At 46.9% G+C, this 25,370-nt stretch overlaps 1 protein-coding gene across 2 annotated transcripts in view; it reads right to left on the reverse strand.

Annotated features, from left to right (window-relative positions):
* The window catches only part of LOC147105559 (solute carrier organic anion transporter family member 1C1-like), a 94,124-nt gene that overhangs the window by 26,011 nt on the left and 42,743 nt on the right, over positions 1-25,370 (reverse strand). For both annotated transcript variants that reach the window (XR_015081517.1, XM_086010029.1), the window contains exons 9-10: positions 22,942-23,137; positions 2,009-2,174 (exon numbers count right to left, since the gene is read on the reverse strand). Coding sequence is in view for 1 of the 2 variants with exons in the window: in XM_086010029.1 (XP_085866155.1) it covers positions 2,009-2,174; positions 22,942-23,137 (362 nt within the window). In the remaining variant the exon portion in view is untranslated. The remainder of the gene's footprint in view (positions 1-2,008; positions 2,175-22,941; positions 23,138-25,370) is intronic.

A 25,370-nucleotide genomic window follows, 5' to 3' on the forward strand; every position in this document is an offset into this window, starting at 1 on the left:
CCTGGATGGGTGCAGCTACAACATCACTCAAGAAGGACCAAACAGTCCGCTTGATTAGCACCCCATTCACCAGCTTAAACATCCATTCCGTCCACCACCAGCATACTATGGCTGCAGTGTATACTATCTGCAGGATGCACTGCAGCAACTCACCAAGGCTTCTTCGGCAGCACGTTCCAAAATTCTGACCTCCACCTCTTGGAAGGACAAGGGAAGCAGGTGCATGGGAAACCACACCAACTCCAAGTTCCCCTTCAAGTCACGCACCATCCTGACCTGGACATATATCACCATTCCTTCTTAACGGCAACTAGGAATGGGCAATAAATGCCGGCCTTGCCAGTGACGCCCACATCCCGCGAATGAATACATAAAAAAAAATTAACATTGAGCCACATCATAGGGTAAAAATGGCTTAATATGTCTAAAATATCTTCATTACTTCTCTTTGGTGCTCCATTACCACCATGTTCCTGGATAAGTTCAGATACAATATGGTTTTATGAAGCAATTCATGCAAATATGCTTGATATCTTCTTGGATATACAACACCATCCTTGGATATCCATATAAAGCAATATAAGATAATTGACAGCAACCCTCATTGTTTACTGTGGCACTTTTCTTCAACTCAGAGAGCCTCTTGCATCCATCTTTCCATGGGAAGTGGGTGGTCGACACCATACTCACCCTTTGCAGAATCATCGCTCCATGTCTGCCGGACCAGTTTAGAAGTTGGTTGCTCTTCAGCTCCGAGGAAGGGGTTTCATCATTCCTTCACACAGTCTACAATAATCCATGGGGCCTGTCAGTGAGCCAGACTTCATGAGAGTTCCAGTTTGCATTGTCCCACTAAATATTATTTATACTGGTTATATACCTATTTAGAATGTTCAAATAATTCAATAGAAGCAGACACAGTCTGATTACGGAAAGCTCACTAAATGAAGGTGCACATTCTTGCAAGTGTGAGAAAAATTAACTTCCACTTAATGCACTCCTGCATGTTAAATGGAATTACATCCCGCAGTGTTCATTTGAATTCTATCTTAATAAAGCCAGGGATTAACTTTCCTTTAATCAGCACGTTGACAATCACAGTTGGTTTGATGTTTTTCCAGATGCTGATGTTACTACTCTTCCTTAATATATCAAAAAAATTTAAAGACCAGGGCCTAGAAATTGGGTTTTGGCGCAGCGACGGCTTTAGCGCCGGAAGTTAGTGCCGGAGCTAAGTCGCGCTGGGCGGGCCAAAAATTCACTACTTCTGCGCCCAAACGGCTGCCGGCGCTGCTGAAAGCTGTTAGCGCCTGAAAACTGGCGCTATGCGCTGAATTTCGGCGCTATTCCGGCGCTGCGGCGCCCGCTGCGGTGCGGCAGGTTCGGGAAGTGCAGGCCTCCTCCTTCCCTTAAGGAGGAGCTGCCTGCACCCGGCCGCGGCCCGCGATAATCTTTTTAAAAATGAGCCCGGCACCTCGGACAAGTGCCGGGCTTGCTTCTGTTCCGGGGGGGGGGGGGGGGGAAGTCCGGGGAGGGAGCTGAGGCCAGGCGGGCGGCGGGAAAGCGGCCAGCCGCCGCGGGGCCTTTAATGCGCCGGCGCAACGTTCTGTAAGGCACCTCTGCCAGAACGTTGCTTGCGGCTGCCACGGGCGAGGCGGCCGCAACTCAATTTCCGAGTTCGGGCGGGTTACCATGGCAACCGGGACGCTGCGCACACCGATGACGTCATCGGTGCCGGCGCAGCGCTACCGGCCTAACGCCGATTTAGGGCCCCTGTCAATTTCAAAACTGGCCATAACTTCGCCGCTAGGCCCTCTAGCGCCTCAAAAGCGGCACTAAGGCCAGTGAATTTCTAGGCCCAGATGTGATTACATTTCATTTTATTTTTGAAAACTAAACCTAAGCATTTTCATATCGGCCTTCTAAAATCCAGTCACAGATAGTTTCCATTACGTTGCAAACCAGTTCTTGAAATGAATCTTATCAAATGGATAAAATATGTCCTTACCATCTTTAATCCTGTTCCATTCGATGATTTGCATCCAGCAAGACAAGGAGAAACATATGTCATCCCGTTTCTAGCGCAAACAGGTTCCCACTGTGTACTCGAGCACATGCAGCCAGTGTTACATTCAGAGAATAAACTGCGCTCTTCATATGAGCTCTGTGTTATCCTGTAATACAGTGGGGGAAAAAAGTATCCTACATTGTGCTAAAATGTTCAAAGCTTGTTCTGAACTTAATGGAAAAAGAAATACAGCAAACCAACTGACTAGGAGCTGAGCAAAACAGCAAGGCTCAAAATCTTACATAGGAAGAGGAGTGGGCCATTCAGCCCCTCGAGCCTGTTCAGCCATTCAATTAGTCATGGCTGATCGATATCTTAACTCCATCTAAACCTTAATAGCCTTGCCTAACAAAATCTACCAATCTCAGTTTTGAAATTTCCATTTGACCCCCAGCTTCGACAGCTTTTTGGGGGAGAGAGTTCCAGATTTCCACTACCTTTTGTATGACCAACAAAAACAACAACTTGCATTTATATAGCACCTTTAATGTAATAAAACATCCCAAGGCTTCACAGGAGTGTTATCAAACAAAATTTGACGCCAAGCCACATAAGGAGATAGTAGCGTAGATGACCAAAAGCTTGGTCAAAGAGGTAGGTTTTAAGGAGCATCTTAAAGGAAGAAAGAGAGGTTTAGGGAGAGACATCCAGAGCATAGGGCCTCGGCAGCTGAAGGCACGGCCGCCAAAGGTGGAGCGATTAAAATCGGGGATGCGCTAGTGGCCCGAATTGGAGGAGCGCAGATAACTCAGAGGGTTGTAGAGCTGGAGGAGGCTACTGAGATAGGGAGGGGGCGAGGGCCATGGAGGGATTTGAAAATAAGGATGAGAATTTTTAAATGGAGGCGTTGCTTAACCGAGAGCCAATGTAGGTCAGTGAGCACAGGGGTCATGGCTGAACGGGACTTGGTGCGAGTTAGGATATGGGCAGCAGTATTTTGGATGATCGTAAGTTTATGGAGGGCTGAAAATGGGAGGCCGGCCAGGAGTGCATTGGAATAGTCAAGTCTAGAGGTAACAAAGGCATGGGTGAGGGTTTCAGCAGCAGTTGAGCTGAGGCAGGGGCAGACTCGGGCAATGTTGTTGAGGTGGCAATAGGTGGCCCTAGTGATGGTGTGGACATGTGGTTGGAAGCTCATCCCAGAGTCAAATACAACACCAAGGTTACAGTCTGGTTCAGCCTCAGACAGTTGCCAGGGAGAGGAATGGAGTTGGCGGCTAGGAAACAGAGTTTGTGGCGGGGACCAAAGATACTTCGGTCTTCCCAATACTTCGTTGGAGGAAATTTCTGCTCATCCAGTAGAGCCTAGCTCTAATTTTAAAGTTATGCCTCCTTGTTCTGGACTTCCCTACCAGAGGGCATATTTTCCCTCTATGTACCTTGGTTAGATCACACTTGGAATACTGTGTACAATTCTGGTCGCCATATTATAAAAAGAATATCGAGGCACTGGAGAGGGTGCAAAAAAGATTTCATAGAATCATAGCAATTTACGGCAAAGAAGGATGCCATTCGACCCATTGGGGTCGATTTTCCCGAAGCTGTCGGGAAGAAGGCGGGACTACAACTTTCGGGTTTTAGACCCGCCTACATCGACGTCCGACCAATCCGCTCGATTTTCCCTTGATTGACCTTGTTGAGCCCGCCCAGCGGGCTCAGCAGGCCAATTAAGGGCCACCCAGCAACAGGTGACGTCACAGAATGCAATTTCATCTGTCAAGAGTTCTTGACAGATGAAATATCAGTGCTTCACAGCTGTTTGAAGCTGCCAAACACTGACAGTCTGAGTTCTAACATGAGTTCTTCTGCACAGACTCAGTTAGAACTCTCAGCAGCACTCAAAGCTGAAGGCTGTCACTTTTCACAGATCACAGGCATTCAGCTTTAAGTGCCAGCTGAGTGATGTGCTCCCGATGCCGACAGGAAGAAAGGCTGTTAAGGTAAGTACAGGTAAGTAAAAGTTCTTTACACACTTTAGGCACACCAAACACACTTACCTTTGCACTCATGCACCCATCACTCACCTGAACACCGACATCGCGACCCCTCCAAGTCCTTCAACCCGACGGCCCGCCTGCTCTAACCTGGCGTGGTTTGGAGCCGTCGGGAATCCCACACGACACCCCTCAAAATAGGGATTAGGCTAAAAACTGCCTGTTAACTACCTGTTAACAGGCAGTTAATTGGCACTAATCCCTTCCCGCCTCGGGTCGGTGGGTCCCAGTGCGGGGCGGGTACCCGCCGCCTCTGAAACTTGTGTGGAGCAGGGTTTTGGGCGGGATGGTGTCGGGACCCCCGAATTCGGGATTTTCCCCCCCCACACGCCTGAAACCCCGCCTGACGGCTCCAGGAAAATCGACCCCATTGTGTCTGTGCCGGCTGTAAACGAGCTCTCCAGCCTAATCCCACTTTCCAGCACTTGGGCCATAGCCTTGCAGGCTAAAGCACTTCAAGGGCCGATCCAAGTACTTTTTAAATGTGATGAGGGTTTCTGCCTCTACCACCCTTTCAGGCAGTGAGTTCCAGACCCCCACCACCCTCTGGGTGAAAAAAGTTCTCAACTCCCCTCTAATCCTTCTACCAATTACTTTAAATCTATGCCTCTTTGTTATTGACGTCTCTGCTAGGGGAAATAGGTCTTTCCTATCCACTCTATCTAGGCCCATCATAATTATATACACCTCAATCAAGTCTCCCCTCAGCCTCCTCTGTTCCAAAGAAAACACCCCCAGCCTATCCAATCTTTCCTCATAGCTAAAATTCTCCAGTCCTGGCAACATCCTTGTAAATCTCCTCTGCACCCTCTCCAGTGCAATCATAGAAACATAGAAACATAGAAGATAGGAGCAGGAGTAGGCCATTTGACCCCTCGAGCCTGTTCCGCCATTTAATGAGATCATGGCTGATCATCCAAATTCAGTACTCGGTCCCTGCTTTATCCCCAATCTTTCTTGTAATGCGGTGACCAGAACTGTACACAGTACTCTAGCTGTGGCCTAACTAGTGTTTTATACAGTTCAAGCATAACCTCCCTGCTCTTATATTCTATGCCTCAGCTAATAAAAGAAAGTAACCCGTATGCCTTCTTAACAAGTCACAAAAACCCTTTGCTTCCTGCCACTGAGCCAATTTTGGATCCAACTTGCCACTTTCCCTTGGATCACATGGGCTTTTACTTTTCTGACCAGTCTGCCATGTGGGACCTTGTCAAAAGACTTGCTAAAATCCATGTAGACTACATCAAATGCACTACCCTCATCAACCCTCCTTGTTACCTCCTCAAAAAATTCAATCAAATTAGTCAGACACGACCTTCCCTTAACAAATCCATGCTGACTGTCCTTGATTAATCCGTGCCTTTCAAAATGACGATTAATACTGTCGCTCAGAATATTTTCCAACAATTTGCTCACTGTGGTGTATGTAACCTGTTCCACCTTAAGAGAACTACCTTAAGAGATGTACTACTTTCTCTTGGCTGCTGTATACTGTAATACCGGTGGTGACCACACCGGTATATAAGTGTTGTGTAGGGATTTGCTGGGCAGTTCAGCCCTGACCTCCGAATAGTAAAGACCTGTTAAAAGTTATTCTTGTTGTCTGTGTCCAGTGATTGATCCTAAGCATAACTGGGACACACAGACTCAACAGTGGCGACGAGTCCGATCTTACCCTGCGGCAGTTTTACATCCAAGGCAGCTTCGTCCTCAGAACGGGCGTCGAGAAGAGGCATCCGCCCTCATCATCCTGCTGAGCACCATCGCACGGGAGGCATCGAGAACCCGGGTTAAAAAGAAAAATTCTGACCATGAAGCCCTCCATCAGCGACAGGCAGTGATCATCCCTTCGACCACGGTGGTGGGTAAGCCGATCAGCGACACGAGCAGAAAGTCGGCCGCGTTGGCTGTGGAGTAGGGGAGGGAAAACGGAGGAATAAGGGCGGAGAACTCGACCACGGCCGGTAAAAAGGGCTGGGCTGCAATCGAGGCCGAGAGGCGCAGCGACTGGGGCAGCTTAAGGCACGAGAGCCGCGGAGAACTCAAACGCAGCCGGTGTAAAGGACCGGGCTGCAAGCGGGGCTGCGAGGCAAAGCAGCGTCGGGGAATTGAGAACCGCTGGGGAGGCAAGAACGGCAGCAGCACGGCAATCGCCATTGCAGCCAGCGGGGGAAGAAGGCAAATGCGGGAATCCGCCATTGTAGTCGGCGGGGGAAGAAGACGAGCGCGGGAAAGACCGCCAAGCGCGGGAAGCCGCCATTTTAGTAGGCGGGGGAAGAAGACAAGCGCGGGAAGCCGCCATTTTGAGAAAAAGAAAAATTTTAAAACTTGCAAGGATGCCTAAACATGGGAACATTAATACCTTTGATAGCGATATCGAAGATTGGACCACGTATGTAGAACGCATGGAAGTTTATTGTAAAGCAAATAAGGTACCAGATGATGAGAAAGCACTAACCTTATTAAGCTCAATGGGTGCGAAGACATACGGGCTATTGAAGCACCTTCTATCACCAAATAAACCGGCGGATCAGACTTTCGCGAATATTGTTACTGTCCTGAAAAATCATTTAAACCCCACGCCGCTGATGATAGCGGAACAATTTAAATTTTACAGAAGAACACAGCTGAAAGACGAAAGCAACGCTGAATTTTTAATTGAACTGCGTAAGCTATCGAAGTACTGTCAGTTTGGAACAGGACTAGCAGATGCGCTGAGAGATAAATTTGTGTGTGGATTGTTAAAAGAAGGAACACAAAAGCGACTGCTTGAGGAGAATGATCTTACGTTTGATAAAGCTGTCACTATTGCAGCATCGCAAGAAGCCGCAGCGAGAGGCACGGCGGAAATGCAGCTACGGTCACCGGAACTCAGCACCAATCAAATGGTCTTGGGTACAGTAAAATGTTATCATTGTGGAAAGACAACGCACGATCAGAACCAGTGCTGGTTCAAAAATCAGGAATGCAGTAAATGTGGCAGGCTTGGTCACATAGCTAAAGTATGCCGGTCAGGAAAGAAGACCAGCAACAAAAAGTCACCGCAGGAAAAGTACAGAAAGGTACACAAGGTGACAGAGAACAGTTTGAACGAACAGAAGTCAGTTTCAGACTCCAGCAGTAATGAACTGGGTAGTCTAAGAGTACACAATGTTGGTAAGGAAGCAGACCTCCAAACAATTTGGGTCACACTTCAGATAGCAGGAGTCCAAGTGAAGATGGAATTGGACACTGGATCGGCATTGACAGTCATGAATAAGCAAGATTACAAAAGGTTATTCCCATATATTCCCCTACGGGATATGGAGATTGTATTGAAAACATACACGGGGCAAAGAGTATACCCCATCGGGAAGATAGAGGTAAAGGTGGTCCACAAGGGCAAAGAAAGCCGAGGAATGGACTTATATGTGCTACCTGAGGGAGGTCCACCACTACTGGGACGGGAGTGGATTAGGAAAATAAATATGGACTGGCATTCCTTAAAAGCACTAACGGTAGATTCCGGTAAAAAAGATGTCAAACCTAAACAATTGTCCAGAATATTGGACGATGCTAAAGAGGTGTTCCAACAGGGACTGGGAACACCGAGAGGAATTACGGCAAACATCAAGGTTGAAGAACATGCAAACCCGAAATTTTTCAAAGCCAGACCGGTACCTTATGCGATACGACCTGCTGTGGAAGCTGAGCTGGAAGGGCTAGAATGTTCAGGAGTACTGTCTAAGGTAGACTGGAGTGAATGGGCTACGCCCATTGTTCCCGTCATGAAGCGTTCATCGAGCAACAAGCCGGGGGAACCGGGGAAGGTTCGCATCTGTGGAGATTTCAAGATCACTGTTAATCCGGTGCTTCACACGGTGCAGTATCCGCTTCCGCGGATTGAGGATATCTTCGCTTCGTTGTCTGGCGGGAAACACTTCACCAAGATAGACCTGGCGCAGGCGTACTTACAGATGGAAGTTGAGGAAGAGTCACGCCAGTATCTCACGATCAACACGCATAGAGGCTTGTACCGGTATAATAGACTGGTTTTTGGAGTGGCATCGGCTCCAGCAATTTGGCAGAGGGCCATGGAGCAGGTATTACAGGGAATTCCAGGCACACAATGTTACCTGGACGATATTCTGATTACAGGAGATGATGACGAGGAACACCTTGCAAATTTGGAACTGGTGCCCACCAGATTGAAAGAATATGGACTTCGAGTTAATCGCCAGAAATGTGAGTTCTTTCAGAAGCGGATCTCGTACTGTGGTCATGTCATTGACCAGGAGGGGCTTCATAAGTCTCCTGACAAGATCGAAGCTGTTGTGAAGGCTCCCGCTCCGGATAATGTATCCCAGTTGAGGTCGTTCCTAGGGTTGATTAACTATTACCATAAGTTTCTGCCAAATTTATCCATGGTGCTGCACCCGCTGAACGCTCTTTTGCAGAAGGGAGTACCATGGAAGTGGAGCGAGGACTGTAAGAGGGCCTTTCGCAAAAGCAAGGCATTGATCACCTCAGAGGAAGTGTTGGCTCACTTCAACCCAACGCTGCCTATTCGTTTGGCTTGTGATGCTTCTCCATATGGTATTGGGGCAGTACTCTCACACAAGTTGCCAAATGGCCTGGAGAGGCCAGTCGCGTTCGCATCCAGATCATTGACCTCCGCGGAGCGCAACTATGCTCAGATAGATAGGGAGGCTCTCAACCTTGTGTGGGGAGTAAAGAAGTTTAATCATTACCTGCAGGGCCAAAAGTTTACGCTTCTGACAGACCACCAGCCGTTGGTATCCATTTTTAACCCTAAGAAGGGTGTTTCGGTGATGACAGCACAGAGACTCCAGAGATGGTCCCTTTTCCTAGGGGCACATCAATATCAGATTGAATTCAAAGGTACAAAGCAGCATGGTAATGCTGATGGGCTGTCGCGCCTGCCACTACCTACAGAGGAGGAGGCACCGACGGTTGACCCTGTTGAGTTATTTCACTCGACCATCATCGAATGTTTACCAGTCACCAATGCAAGTATTGAAAGAGAAACCAGGAACGACCCGACACTGTCCCGGGTCTACGAAGTGACAGTGAAGGGATGGCCAGCACATGGTGATCCACTGTTACCGGCATTCTCAGCAAGACGAGAACAGCTGTCCGTCTGTCAAGGAACATTGATGTATGGAACAAGGGTGATTATTCCTCCTAAGTTAAGAGAGAGAGTTCTAAAGGAACTGCATGAAGGTCATCTGGGGGGAGTCAAGATGAAAAGCCTTGCTAGGGCTTATGTGTGGTGGCCGGGTATCGACCAACAGATAGAGGATCTGATGAAAAGCTGCTCAGGGTGCCAAAAAGTGCAAAATGCACCTCCGATTGCACTGCTGCATCCATGGGAATGGCCTTCAACCCCATGGCAACGTGTACATATTGACTTTGCTGGTCCATTCATGGACTCCATGTTTTTAATTGCGGTGGACGCACATTCTAAATGGCCAGAAGTGATTAAGATGACTACCACTACCTCGGAAAAGACGATCGCGGTGCTAAGAACGATATTTGCAAGAAATGGATTGCCAGAACAAATATGTTCAGACAACGGATCGCAGTTCGTGTCAGAAGAATTCCAGAAATTCATGAAGAAGAATGGGGTGAAACATTATACCTCTGCCCCATATCATCCGGCTACAAACGGGTTGGCCGAGAGATTTGTACAAACGTTCAAAAAAAGCAATAAAGGCCATGAGCGAAGATCAGATTCCACTACAACACAAGCTGGACAAATTCCTACTGGCATATCGAAACGCCACTCATGCAGTGACAAACCAAAGTCCTGCCATGATTTTCTATAACAGGAGGTTGCGGTCCAGGTTGGACTTGTTAAAACCAAGTGTGCGGAGGGAAGTTGAAAACAAACAGTTCCAGCATATAAATAACAAGACCACTCGGAGTTTCGAAATAGGACAACCAGTGTTAGCCCGGGACTATAAAAACGAGAAATGGAAATCTGGAACAATTCGGGCCAGACAAGGACCCCTGATGTACACGGTAGATATTGGTGAAAATGTAATACGGCGTCATGCTGACCAACTGGTAGAATCGAGAACAAGGGTCGAACCCATGGTTACGGCAGAGACAACCGTGGAAGAAGTTAGTGAACCTGAAGCATCTACCTCAGAAGTGAATGTACCTGATGATGATATCCAATCCATAAGAGACCAACTAGATGAGTCACCCCAGCAACGAGAATCAGAGACCCCTGAAAGGCGTTATCCAACTCGAATCAGGAGGCCTCCTCAGAGACTGAATCTTTGAACTGTTTTACATGAAGTTGTATATATATATATATGTTATTATGTTATGTTAAATGGGGATATAACTGTTAAGCTAAAAAGGGAGGATTGTGGTGTATGTAACCCGTTCCACCTTAAGAGAACTACCTTAAGAGATGTACTACTTTCTCTTGGCTGCTGTATACTGTAATACCGGTGGTGACCACACCGGTATATAAGTGTTGTGTAGGGATTTGCTGGGCAGTTCAGCCCTGACCTCCGAATAGTAAAGACCTGTTAAAAGTTATTCTTGTTGTCTGTGTCCAGTGATTGATCCTAAGCATAACTGGGACACACAGACTCAACACTCACCATCCAGGTTAGGCTGACTGGCCTGTAATTACTCAGTCTATTCCTTTCCCCTTTTTAAACAATGGTACCATGTTAGCAGTGCTTCAATCCTCCGGCACCACACTTGTAGCCAGAGAGGATTGAAAAATGATGGTCAGGGCCTCTGCTATTTTCTCCCTTGCTTCTCGTAACAGCCTGAGATACATTTCATCTGGGCCTGGCGACCTATTTGCTTTCAAAGATGCTAAACCCCTTAATACTTCCTCTCTCACTATGTTTATCTCATCTAATATTTCACACTCCTCCTTAAATACAATGTCTGCATCGTCCCTCTCTTTTGTGAAGACAGACGCAAAGTATTCTTTAAGAACCATACCCACGTCTTCCGCCTCCACACACAAGCTTCCTTTTAGGTCTCTAATAGGCCCTAATCTTTCTTTAGTTATCCTCTTGCTCTTTATGTACTTAGAAAACATCTTTGGGTTTTCCTTGATTTTACTTGCCAATATTTTTTCATGCCCTCTTTGCTTTCCTAATTTCCTTTTTAATTTCACCCCTGCACTTTCTATACTCCTCTAGGCTTTCTGCAGTATTTAGCCCTCGGTATCTGACATAAGCTTCCCTTTTTTGCCTTATCCTATCCTGTATTCCCCCCTTGACATCCAGGGGGCTCTAGATTTGGGAGTCCCACCCTTTTTCTTTGTGGGAACATATTTGCCCTGAACCCTCACTATCTCCTCTTTGAATGCCTCCCACTGCTCTGACACTGATTTACCTTCAAGTAGCTGCTTCCAGTCCACTTTTGCTAAATCACATCTCAGCTTAGTAAAATTGGCCTTTCCCCAATCGAGAACTTTTACTCCTGATCCACCTTTGTCCTTTTCCATAACTACGCTAAATCTAACTGAATTATGGTCACTACCACCAACATGCTCTCCCACTGATACCCCTTCCACCTGCCCAGCTTCATTTACAAGCATGATACCAGAAATGCGAGGTTATACCAATCAGGAAAGGATGAACAGGCTGGGTCTCTTTTCTCTTGAAAGAAGAAGGCTGAGGGGTGACCGAATAGAGGTCTTTAAAATTATGAAAGGTTTTTGTTAAGTCTGTGTGTTATAATGAGAATTACTACACAGACCACAAGAGTAAATTTTAACAGGTCTTTACTATACGAAGGTCCGGGCTGAACTGCCCAATAAATCATTACACAGCACTTATATATCGGTGTGGTCACCACCGGTATTACAGTATAGAGCAGCCAAAATAAAGTAGTGCAACTCTTAAAATAGTTCTCTTAAAGGTGGAACGGTTACATACACCACAATCCTCCCTTTTTAGCTTAACAGTATATATTCCCCATTAACATAACATAATAAAATATATACACAACTTCATGTAAAAACAGTTCACAGATTCAGTCTCTCTGGAGGCTTCCTGACTCGGTCCGGATAACGCCTCGGTGGTGTAGTAGTTTTCGGTGGTGTAGTAGGTTCTTTTGGCAAGGTCGATTGGGCTTGAATGCCAGTGTCGGGTTCATCTGATTCCAGTATCACCGGATCGGAGGTAGATACTATGGGTATCTCTGCTTCATCATTAGGCGTATAGAGTTGTGGAGTAGGTTGTCCCTTTTCGGATGACTCTATGATCTGGTCAACATGGCGCCTTATTATGCTTTCACCAATGTCCACGGTATACATCAGCGGTCCTAGTCGTGTGCAAATAGTTCCAGGCTGCCATTTCTCGGTACGGTAGTCCCGGGCCAAAACTTGTTGACCTATCTGGAAGGTTCTAGTTGGCCTTTCATTCATGCCTTGAAATTGCCAGTTCTCTACGTCCCTTCTGATGTTTGGCTTGATCAAATCCAGCCGGCATCTTAGTCTTCTATTGAAAAACATCATGGCGGGAGTTTGGTTTGTAACCACATGTGTTGCATTCCTGTACGCCAACAAGAAGTTATCTACCTTATGTTGTAGATTTATGTCTTCATTACCCATGGCCTTTATGGCCTTCTTGAAGGTCTGGACAAACCTTTCAGCTAATCCATTGGTGGCGGGATGGTATGGGGCGGACGTGTAGTGCTTAACCCCATTGTTTTTTAAGAACTTCCTGAATTCTTCGGACACAAATTGCGGTCCATTATCAGAACAGATCTCTTCAGGCAGCCCATTCCTGGCAAATATGGTCCTTAATACTGTGATGGTTTTTTCCGTGGTGGTGGAGGACATCTTTATTACCTCCGGCCACTTGGAGTGTGCATCCACCGCGATTAAGAACATTGAGTCCATAAATGGACCAGCAAAGTTGATATGTACCCTTTGCCATGGAAATGAGGGCCACTCCCATGGATGTAGAGGGGCTTGTGGTGGGGCGTTTTGGACCTTCTGACATCCTAGACAGCTCTTGGTCATTTCTTCGATGTCTCCATCGATACCTGGCCACCACACAAACGCTCTGGCTAAGTTCTTCATTTTCACTCCACCCAGATGCCCCTCGTGAAGCTCCTTTAGCACTTTATGCTGGAGTTTGGGTGGAATCACCACTCTGGATCCACACATCAAAGTTCCTCGGCACACTGACAGCTGTTCTCTTCTTTGCGAGAATGCTGGCAACAGTGGTTCGCCATGTGCTGGCCATCCCTTCACCGTTAAATCGTAGACTCGTGAGAGAGTCGGGTCATTTCTCGTTTCCTTTTCGATGGTAGAATTTGTTACTGGTAGACATTCCACTATGGTTGAGTGGAACATCTCCACTGGGTCCACTGTAGGCGCCTCTTCTACCGTTGGCAACGGTAGGCGCGATAAACCGTCAGCATTCCCATGCTGTTTTGATCCTTTGTATTCTATGTCATATTGGTGTGCCCCTAGGAAAAGGGACCACCTCTGTAGCCTTTGCACTGTCATAATGGAAACGCCCTTTTTAGGGTTGAATATGGATACCAACGGCTGGTGGTCTGTTAGCAGTGTAAACTTCTTGCCCTGCAGGTAATGATTAAACTTCTTTACTCCCCACACAAGGCTGAGAGCCTCCCTATCTATCTGAGCATAGTTGCGCTCAGCGGAGGTCAATGATCTGGATGCAAATGCGACTGGCCTTTCCGAGCCATTTGGCAACTTGTGTGAGAGTACTGCTCCAATACCATAAGGAGAAGCATCACAAGCTAGACGAATAGGTAGCGTTGGGTTGAAGTGAGCCAACACTTCCTCTGAGGTGATCAATGCCTTGCTTTTGCGAAAGACCTTCTTACAGTCCTCGCTCCACTTCCATGGTACTTCTTTCTGCAACAGAGCATTCAGTGGGTGCAGCACCGTGGATAGATTTGGCAGAAACATATGGTAATAGTTGATCAACCCTAGGAACGACCTCAACTGGGATACATTTTCCGGAGCGGGAGCCTTCACAACAGCTTCGATCTTGTCAGGTGACTTGTGCAGCCCCTCCTGGTCAATGACATGACCACAGTACGAGATCCGTTTCTGAAAGAACTCACATTTCTGGCGATTAACTCGAAGGCCATATTCCTTCAACCTGGTGAGCACCAGTTTCAAATTTGCAAGGTGTTCCTCATCGTCATCTCCTGTAATCAGGATATCGTCCAAGTAACATTGAGTGCTTGGAATTCCCTGTAATACCTGCTCCATGGCCCTCTGCCAAATTGCTGGAGCCGAAGCCACTCCAAAAACCAGTCTATTATATTGATACAAGCCTCTGTGCGTGTTGATTGTGAGATACTGGCGCGACTCTTCCTCAACTTCCATCTGTAAGTACGCTTGCGCCAGGTCTATCTTGGTGAAGTGTTTCCCGCCAGACAATGAAGCAAAGATATCCTCAATCCGTGGAAGCGGATATTGCACCGTGTGAAGCACCGGATTAACTGTGATCTTGAAGTCTCCACAGATGCGGACCTTCCCCGGTTCCCCTGGCTTGTTACTCGATGAACGCTTCATGACGGGAACAATGGGCGTGGCCCACTCACTCCAGTCCACCTTAGACAGTACTCCTGAACGTTCAAGCCCTTCCAGCTCAGCTTCCACAGCAGGTCGTATCGCATAAGGTACCGGTCTGGCTTTGAAAAATTTTGGGTTTGCATGTTCTGCAATCTTGATTTTTGCCTTAATTCCTCTCAGTGTTCCCAGTCCCTGTTGGAACACCTCTTTAGCCTCATCCAATATTCTGGACAATCGTTCAGGTTTGACATCTTTCTTTCCGGAATCTACCGTTATTGCTTTTAGGGAGTGCCAGTCCATATTTATTTTCCTGATCCACTCCCATCCCAGAAGTGGCGGACCTCCCTCAGGTAGTACATATAAGTCCATTCCTTGGTGTTCTTTGCCCTTGTGTATCACCTTGACTTTTATCTTTCCGATGGGGTATACTTTTTGCCCCGTGTATGTCTGCAATACTATCTCCGTATCCCGTAGGGGAATATGTGTGAATAACCTTTTGTAATCTTGCTTATTCATGACCGTCAACGCCGATCCGGTGTCCAATTCCATCTTCACTTGGACTCCTGCTATCTGCAGTGTGACCCAGATAGTTTGTCGGTCAGCTTCCTTAGTCACATTGTGAATTCTCAGACTACCCAGTTCCTTGCTGTTGGAGTCTGAATCCGAATTCTGTTCATCCGAACTCTTCTCAGCCACCTTATGTACCTTTCTGCACTTTTCCTGCGGTGACTTTTTGTTGCTGGTCTTCTTTCCTGACCGGCATACTTTAGCTATGTGACCAAGCTTGCCACATTTTCTACATTCCTGGTTTTTAAACCAGCATTGGTTCTGATCGTGTGTTGTCTTTCCACAACGATAACATTTCGTTGTACCCAAAGCCATTTGATCTACGCTGAGTACCGCTGCCTTCAGCTGCATTTCCGCAGTGCCTCTCGCTGCGGCTTCGTGCGATGCTGCAATAGTGACAGCCTTATCAAGTGTAAGATCATTCTCTTCAAGCAGCCGCTTTTGTGTTCCTTCTTTCGACAATCCACACACGAATTTGTCTCTCAGTGCCTCTGTCAGACTTTCCCCAAACTGACAGTATTTCGCTAGCTTACGCAGTTCAATTAAATACTCCGCGTTGCTTTCCTCTTTCAGTTGCGTTCTCGCATAAAATTTAAATCGTTCCGCTAACATCAGCGGTGTGGGGTTCAAATGATTTTTCAGGACAGCAACAATTTTAGCGAAAGTCTGATCCGCCGGTTTAGCTGGTGATAGAAGATGCTTCACTAGCCCGTATGTCTTCGCACCCATTGAGTTTAGTAAGGTTAGTGCTTTGTCTTCATCTGATATTTTATTTGCCTTACAATATATCTCTATGCGTTCTACATACGTGGCCCAATCTTCAACATCGGGATCGAAATCGTTGATGTTACCACGCTTAGGCATCCTCGCAATCTTCTTGAGAAACAAAAAGAAATTTTTCTTTTATTTTTTTTTCAAAATGGCGGTTTCCCGCGCTTGTCTTCTTCCCCCGCCTACGAAAATGGCGGCTTCCCGTGTTTGCCTTTCTCCCCCGCTGGCTGTAATGGCGATTGCCGTATTGCTGCGTTCACCCTCCCCAGCGGTTTTCAAATCGTGCCTCCCAGCCCCTCTTGCAGTCCGGTCCTTTCCCCCGGCTGCGGCTGAGTTCTCCGTGGTTTTTAAAAAAAAATTCTCCCGCGCCTTACGCTGACCCGGTCGCTGCGCCTCTGGCCCCGACTTCTGTCCGGCTCTTTTCCCCGGCCGTGGTCGAGTTCTCCGCCCTTATATCCTCCGTTTTTCCCTCCCTTACTTCACAGCCAACGTGGCCAACTTGCTGCTCGTCGCTGATCGGCTTACCCACCACCGTGATAGAAGGGATGATCACTGCCTGTTGCTGATGGAAGGCTTCGTGTCAGAATTCTTCCTTTGCTCTTCAAACCCGCGTCTTCTCTCAGCAGGATGATGAGGGCGGATGCCCCCTCTCAACGTCCGTCAAACTGCCTTGGATGTATCTCTGCCGCAGGGTAAGATCGTACTCGTCGCCACTGTTAAGTCTGTGTGTTATAATGAGAATTACTACACAGACCACAAGAGTAAATTTTAACAGGTCTTTACTATACGAAGGTCCGGGCTGAACTGCCCAATAAATCATTACACAGCACTTATATATCGGTGTGGTCACCACCGGTATTACAGTATACAGCAGCCAAGATAAAGTAGTGCAACTCTTAAAATAGTTCTCTTAAAGGTGGAACGGTTACATGCACCACAGTTTTGATAGAGTGGATACAGAGAGAGTGTTTCCACTTGTGGGGAAGAGCATAACTAGAGGCCATCAATATAAGATAGTCACCAAGATAGCACTGTTGCCTCACAGCGCCAGGGACCCGGGTTCGAATCCGGCCTCGGGCGACTGTCTGTGTGGAGTTTGCACATTCTCCCCGTGTTTGCGTGGGTTTACTCCGGGTGCTCCGGTTTCCTCCCACAGTCCAAAGATGTGCGGGTTAGGTTGATTGGCTATGATAAATTGACCCTTAGTGTTAGCGGGATTAAATACATGGGGTTACGGGGATAGGGTGGGATATGTGTTGGTGTAGGGGTTACGGGGATCGGGTGGGATATGTGTCGGTGCAGGCTCGATGGGCCGAAATGGCCTCTATCTGCATTGTGTGGTTTCTGTGATTCTGTGAAATCCAATAGAGAATTCAGAAGAAACTTCTTTACCCAGAGAGTGGTGAGAATGTGGAACTCGCTACCACAGGAAGTGGTTGAAGTGAATAGTATAGATGCATTTAAGGGGAGGCTAGATAAGCCTATGAGGGAGAAGGGTTATGCTGATAGAGTTAGATGAAAAAAGACGGAAGGAGGCTCGAGTGGAGCATAGACGCCGGCATGGACTGGTTGGGCCACATAGTCTGTTTCTGTGCTGTATATCCTTTGCAATCTTATGTACCCTATCAAATCCTTTAATCATATTAACCACTTTAGATCACCCCTTAATCTTCTATACTCAAGGGAATACAAGACTAGTCTATGCAACCTGCCTTCATAATTTAACCCTTTTAGACCCGGTATTATTCTGGTGAATCGACACTGCACCCCCTCCAAGGCTAATATATCCTTCCTGTGGTGCGGTGCCCAGGACTGAACACAGTTCTCTAACTGGGGTATAAACAGAGCTTTATATAACTGTAGCATAACTTCCACCCCTTTGTATTCCAGCCCCCTTGGAATAAAGGCCAACATTTTACAGGAAACTCGATTTACCGACACCCAAACAACCAGAAATCTCGGTTAACCGGCAAAATTCAGGAGTAGGTTCAGTTAAGTTTTTCTTCATATTAGTAGCCGTTTCTTGATTCTTGGCTGTGTAATCGGGGGTTCCTGCACTTGTTGCTAAGCAACAGGGACGCTTGGTCTGTGGCCGGGGTTGTTGCAGCTGTTGCTAATCAACAGGGAAGCCTGGATTTGTTGCTGCGTACGGAGCTCTCGTACCTTTTAACTATACCTCTCTGTAATCCGGACTTTTTGATAAACCGGCACCACGCCGGTCCCGTCGGTGCCGGATAAAAAAGAGTTTCCTGTAAATGATTTTAAAATTATTTTTTGTACCTGTCCATAAGCTTTTAGTGATTTCTGTACCTGGTCCCCTATATCTCTCTGCTCCTCCACAGTTTCTAGCTTCTCACCATTTGGAAAATACTCTGATCTATCTTTCTTAGGCCCAAAGTGACCTAACTCTTCCCCATGTTGAACCCCACCTGCCCCAGTTTTGCCCACTCACTTAATCTATCAATGTCCCTTTGTAACTTTATGCTTTCATCCACACTATTTACTGTGCACTTAACTTGGTGTCATCAGCAAACTTAGATATACGGCTCTCTATTTCTACTTCTAAGTCATTTTTAAATATAGTGAAAAACTTCTCCATAATTATTCAATATGTTACTAAAGAATGTAATGGTGGCACATGTTTAAATGTCAGAGTGGGTGGATCATTAAGCAGTTGACGATTTGCAGATGATGCAGATCTTAGAGGTAATGTTGCCTTGTTGCATGCCAGAAGTGCACAGAAATTGAAGAACATTAGTCATGATATGAAATACGATCTGAAGATAGAAATCAACCTGAAATGTTAACTTGTTTGTTCTCTCCACACACTCGACTATGGCCAGCTTCCCATCTTCCACCCCTGATAAACTTAAGCTCAAAACTCTGCTGCCCGTATCCTAACTTGCACCAAGTCCCATTCGCCTAACACCCCTGTGCTCGCTGACCTACATTGGCACCCGGTCCGGCAACGTCTCGATTTTAAAATTCTCATTCTTGTGTTCAAACCCCTCCATGGCATCATCCCACCCTACCTCCCTATCTCTGTAACTTCCTCCAGCCCTACAAACCTCCGAGAACTCGGCATTCTCCAACTCTGACCTATTGGCCTTCAGCTGTCTAGGCCCTAAGTTATGGACTTCCCTTCCTAAACCTCTTTGCCTCTTCTACCTCTCTCCTCATTTAAGATGCTCCTTAAACCCTACCTCTTTGACCAAGTTTTGGTCGCCTGCCGTAATGTCTCCTTATTTGGCTCAGCTTCAGTGTTTGGCTGATTACGCTCCTGTGAAGCTCCTTGGGATGTTTTCCTACATTAAAGGCGCTGAAAGACACAAGTTGTTCCAACGAAGCTCAACGTAAGCTCGAGGAACAGCACCTCATCTTTCTATTAGGCACTTTACAGCCTTCTGGACTCAACACTCAGTTCAACAATTTCAGACTATAAATTGGCCCCTGTATTTCTTTCTTCTTTTTTCTCTTGTTTCCTCACATGGTAGCTGTTAATGTTGCTGCCATCATCATCCACACTTCATCTAGAGCCACCTTTTGTTTCTTAACTTGTCCCGTTACCTCTCCTTTTGCCTCGCACCATCATCCCTTTTGTCAGTCATCTCTCCTGCCTTCCAGCCTATCACAGACCTTCCCTTTGTTCTTTCCTCCCCTCCTCCCTGCCCCTGCTTAAAAGTCTCTCCTCCCTGACCTTTTCCAGTTCTGATGAAGGGTTCGACCCAAAACGTTGACTCTGTTTCTCTCTCCACGGGTGCTGCCTGACATGCTGAGTGTTTCCAGCACTTTCTGTTGCTATTTCAGATTTCCAGCATCCGCAGTATTTTGCTATTGTGTTGTGTGAAGTTGTTGTTGTTGTTGTGTAACCTGCTGAGTGTTTCCAGCAATTTATGTTGTTTCCACAAAACGTACCTAAATCACTGATATTGTCAGTTGTAAAGTATGAAAGTGAAATATGCTTAGTAATAAAAATGAAAAAGATTGAGAGTAATGGTAAATAATAACAGCATGACAAAGCCTTACAAAAGATACCTACTCCATGAAAAGCACAGAGATTATATAAAAGGAATGTTCGGAAAGTGGGAAAGGACCATCTCTTTACTCTCTATAAAGCTCAAATCCAGCCAGTGAACCTAACATCAGTGGTAGGGAAATTATTGGAAAAAATTCTGAGGGACAGAATTAGTCCCCACTTGGAGAGGCAAGGATTAATCAAGGATAGTCAGCATGGCTTTGTCAGGGGGAGATCATGTCTAACCAGTTTGATTGAATTTTTCGAGGGGGTGACTAGATGTGTGGATGAGGGTAGTGCAGTTGATGTAGTCTACATGGACTTCAGTAAGGCTTTTGACAAAGTCCCTCATGGGAGACTGGTCAAGAAGGTAAGAGCCCATGGGATACAGGGCAATTTGGCACATTGGATCCAAAATTGGCTTAGTGGCAGGAGGCAGAGGGTGATGGTCAAAGGTTGTTTTTGTGACTGGAAGCCTGTGTCCAGTGGTGTACCACAGGGATCGGTGCTGGGTCCTTCGCTGTTTGTAGTGTACATTAATAATTTAGATATGAATGTAGCAGGTATGATCAGTAAGTTCGCAGATGACACGAAAATTGGTGGAGTGATAAATAGCGAGGAGGGAAGCCTCAGGCTACAGGACGATATAGATGGGTTGGTTAGATGGGCAGAACAGTGGCAAATGGAATTTAACCCTGAAAAGTGCGAGGTGATGCATTTTGGGAGGACTAACAAGGCAAGGGAATACACAATGAATGGTAGGACCCTAAGAATGACAGAGGATCAGAGGGACCTTGGTGTGCATGTACATAGATCCCTGAAGGCAGCAGGACAGGTAGATAAGGTGGTTAAAAGGCATATGGGATACTTGCCTTCATTAGCCGAGGTATAGAATATAAGAGCACGGAGGTTATGATGGAGCTGTACAAAATGCTAGTTAGGCCACAGCTGGAATACTGTGTGCAGTTCTGGTCGCCACACTATAGGAAGGATGTGATTGCATTGGAGAGGGTGCAGAGGAGATTCACCAGGATGTTACCTGGGCTGGAGCACTTCAGCTATGAAGAGAGACTGGACAGGCTGGGGTTGTTTTCCTTAGAGCAGAGAAGGCTGAGGGGGGACCTGATTGAGGTGTACAAAATTATGAGGAGCATAGATAGGGTAGATAGAGGGGAACTTTTTCCCTTGGTGGAGGGGTCAATAACCAGGGGGCATAGTTTCAAGGTAAGGGGAAGGAGGTTTAGAGGGGATTTGAGGAAAATCTTTTTCACCCAGAGGGTGGTTGGAATCTGGAACTCACTGCCTGAAAGGGTGGTAGAGGCAGGAACCTTCACAACATTCAAGAAGCATTTAGATGAGCACTTGAAATGCCATAGCATACAAGGCTACGGACCAAGTGCTGGAAAATGGGATTTGAATAGACAGGGCTTGATGGCCGGAGCGGACACGATGGGCCGAAGGGCCTCTTTCAGTGCTGTATAACTCTATGACTATGACTCTATGACTTCAATATTGCTTATTCATCTGAGCACACTATGCATGCATGTCTATTGTATTCCTGTACAGGATACAAGAAGAAGCTTGTGACCTATAAGCAATCGTTCTTTCACCTTTAACCTTCAACCGCACTCTTCCTCCGATTGTCAAACCTGTCTTGTTCACCCTTTTTTTATTAACTCTGGCCAATCCATCTGTAAATATGTTCCCTTGTTTCTCCTAAGCTGCAAACAACTGCCCAACACACTCTTCTTCTTCCCTGCATCCCCACAGTGTTATCATCAAGCCCATTGCACTGTCTTGCACTCTACCTCATTCTTTCCCAGCTCTTCAAAACACTTTTCTTCTCCCATTCTTACTTCCTCCTGCAACCTACAGCCTTCTTCTGTGTCAGCCTTGGCTCAGTGGTATAGAAACTTACGGCACAGAAGGAGGCCATTCGGTAGCACTCTTGGCTCTGAGTCTGATGGTTGTGGGTTTAAGTCCCATTCCAGAGACTTGAGCACAAAATCTAGGCTGACACTCCAGTGCAGTACTGTGCGAATGCTGCACTGTTGGAGGTGCCGTCTTTTGGCTGAGATCACAGAATCACAGAAACCCCACAGTGCAGATAGAGACCATTTCGGCCCATCGAGCCTGCACCGACACATATCCCACCCGATCCCCGTAACCCCTACACCAACACATATCCCACCCTATCCTTGTAACCCCACGTATTTAATCCCCCTAACACTAAGGGTCAATTTATCATAGCCAATCAACCTAACCCGCACATCTTTGGACTGTGGGAGGAAACCGGAGCTCCCGGAGAAAACCCACGCAAACACGGGGAGAATGTGCAAACTCCACACAGACAGTCGCCCGAGGCCGGATTCGAACCCGGGTCTCTGGCGCTGTGAGGCAACAGTGCTAACCACTATGCCACCGAGTTAAACCGAGGCCCCGTTTGCCCTTTCAGGTGGCGTAAAAGATCCCGTGGCACTATTTTGAAGAAGAGCAGGGGCGTCTCCTTGGTGTCCTGGCCACCATTTATCCCTCAACCAACATCACTGAAACAGATTATTGATGTTTGTGGGAACTTACTGCATGCAATTGGCTGCCGCGTTTCCTACATTACAACAATGACTACACTTCAGATGTACTTCATTGGCTGTAAAGCACTTTGGGACACCCTGAGGTCATGTAAGGCGCTATATAAATGCAAGTTTTTCTTATTTTTCTTAAAGCAAGCTTTGGATCATCTTACTACGAATTCTTACTACTTTATTTGACCTCGGTGGGCCCTTCAGCATGGTTACTGAATAATTTAAATAAATGATGATGTAGATGGACGATGAACACTGAATACAGACACATGCACATGACGTGCCAAGTGGCACAGACAGCACACACACACACATGCACACACACATGCGTACACGCACACACACACTGGGATTGTCTTGCTGTTGTTTTAAGTCTTTCCTGGAACAATACATACCCTTCATAGGAGACTGTCAAACCCGCCACTGGGGTTCTCTTGCAACCCAGTGCAAAAAATAAGACGAGGAACATCCATGCAGCAACAGCAGTCCCGATGCACAACTTAGCAGCCCCAATCACACTTAACTTGAACTTCTTCATCACAAACCCTCCGCAGAAAATCCCAATCGCCATGGGAGGAACATTGACAATTCCTGGGAAAAGATGCTCAATGTTAGTACCGAATTTTACCAATCATTATTCTTTCTTTCCCACAGTTTTGCTTCCTTACACTACTCCTTGAAAAATTTGGGGCTAGAAATTCATGTACTTACTGCCACTCCGTAGCGCCATGAAATGGCAATAAAATGGCAGCTGGTGGCAGGTCCCGTGGCGGCTCCCATATTCCTCTCGCACTTTGTGCTGCCAGTAACTGGCGGCGCCGTAGAAAGAAAATGGCGGCATGGTGACGTCAATCGGCGTGCAATGCCGAGTTAACATCACCAATGCAAACTTCAACCCTAGTTCTGAATTGGGTTCTGCCAGGACCACTCGGCTCCAGACCTCATTACAGCCCTGGTCCAAACATGGACTCTAAACATGGTGGAGACATTACGTTAACCCGTTAGGCTGGGACTCCAACCCTTTTCTGGGGAATCCACAGGGACTACAGGAGGAGACAGGGTTGGGGGGTGGGTGGCGAAAGCGCCACAGGATTTCAGGGCCAATTATCCATGCTTTTGTGAGGAACCCAAAAACGATTATATAGAAATACAATACTTGTGTTAGCACGTCGAAAATGTTACATTGCTAGCATATCGTACATTGAATGTACAGCACTGAAACAGACCATTCAGCCCAACTGGTCCATGCTAGTGTTTATACTCCACATGATTCAGTTTCAGTAGAAATTTGCCTTACGATTAGGAATTAAATAAATAAAAACACGAAGGCTGGAATTTCGTTTACCTGGCCGGGTTGGCTGCGGGCGGTTGGCATGGCGGGTCGTGACTCCGTTCCCCATTTCATGCCGCTCCTCAGAGTGACTTTCCCTTAATGGCACCTATTAAGGCAGGCCTGTGCATTTCCTGGCCCTATTAAATGGTGCGGGTCTGATGACATCATCAATGACTCATTTCCAGCCGGGATATTTAAAGCAGCTTTGGCCACATTTCATTTGAAGGTTTATCTCGGAGTGTGCAGGCACTGTATTGGAGCACTTGAGTGGTGCTAAGCCTTGGAAACATGACTGCACAGAGGCAGAGGGCTGCACCCAGGTTATCAGATGACTCCCTCCATATGATTGTGGAGGGAGTGAGAGCCCGCAGGGAGGTCCTCTTCCCTTCTGATGGGTGGAAGAGACCTCCCCAGGAGACAAAACAAGCCTGGCTCCAAATAGCAGAGGAGGTCAACAGCAGAGATGTTGTCAGGAGGACCTGGGTGCAGTGCCGGAAACATTTCAATTATCTCATTAGATCAGGAAAGTTGAGTGCAAAGCCACACTCAACCTCATCCTGCTGCGCCTCTCATCACATTCCCATCACTCTGCCTACTCCTGCACATCCTTACTCACACCAACATACCTGGCACCTCCACCCATCCCTCCCTCTCATCTGACTAACTGCCCCTCACACTGATCCTCATCCTGATACAATCATACCAACTACTAACACAAGGAGGCCACTTGGCATTGGAACTTCACTTCATCATAGTCACATAGAAACATAGAAGATAGGAGTAGGAGTAGGCCATTTGGCCCTTCGAGCCTGCTCCGCCATTCAATGTGATCATGGCTGATCATCCAAACTCAGTACCCTGTCCCCGCCTTTTCCCCATATCCCTTGATCCCTTCAGCCTCAAGAAACATATCCAACTCTTTCTTGAATATATTTAATGAACTGGCCTCCACTGCCCTCTGTGGCAGAGAATTCCACAGGTTCACCACTCTCTGGGTGAAGAAATTCCTCCTCATTTCAGTCCTAAATGGCTTACCCCTTATCCTTAGACTATGACCCCTGGTTCTGGACTCCCTAGCCATCAGAAACATCCTTCCTGCATCTAGTCTGTCCAGACCTGACAGAATTTTATAGGTTTCGATGAGATCCCCTCTCAATCTTCTAAACTCCAGTGAGTAGAAGCCCAATCGACACAATCTCTCCTCATACGTCATTCCTGCCATCCCAGGTATCAGCCTGGTGAATCTTCGCTGCACTCCCTCCATGGCAAGAACGTCCTTCCTCAGGTATGGTGACCAAAACTGCACACAATACTCAAGGTGCGGTCTCACCAAGGCCCTGTACAACTGTAGCAAGACATCCTTGTTCCTGTACTCGAACCCTCTTGCTACGAAGGCCAACATACCATTTGCCTTCTTAACCACCTGCTGCACCTGCATGCTTACCTTCAGCGACACCCAGGTCTCTTTGCACTTCCCCTTCTCCCAATCTA

The sequence above is a fragment of the Somniosus microcephalus genome, chromosome 17, assembly GCF_052327205.1.
Source record: "Somniosus microcephalus isolate GS21.2 chromosome 17, FLI_Smic_1.0, whole genome shotgun sequence".
Classification (NCBI taxonomy): Eukaryota; Metazoa; Chordata; class Chondrichthyes; order Squaliformes; family Somniosidae; genus Somniosus; species Somniosus microcephalus.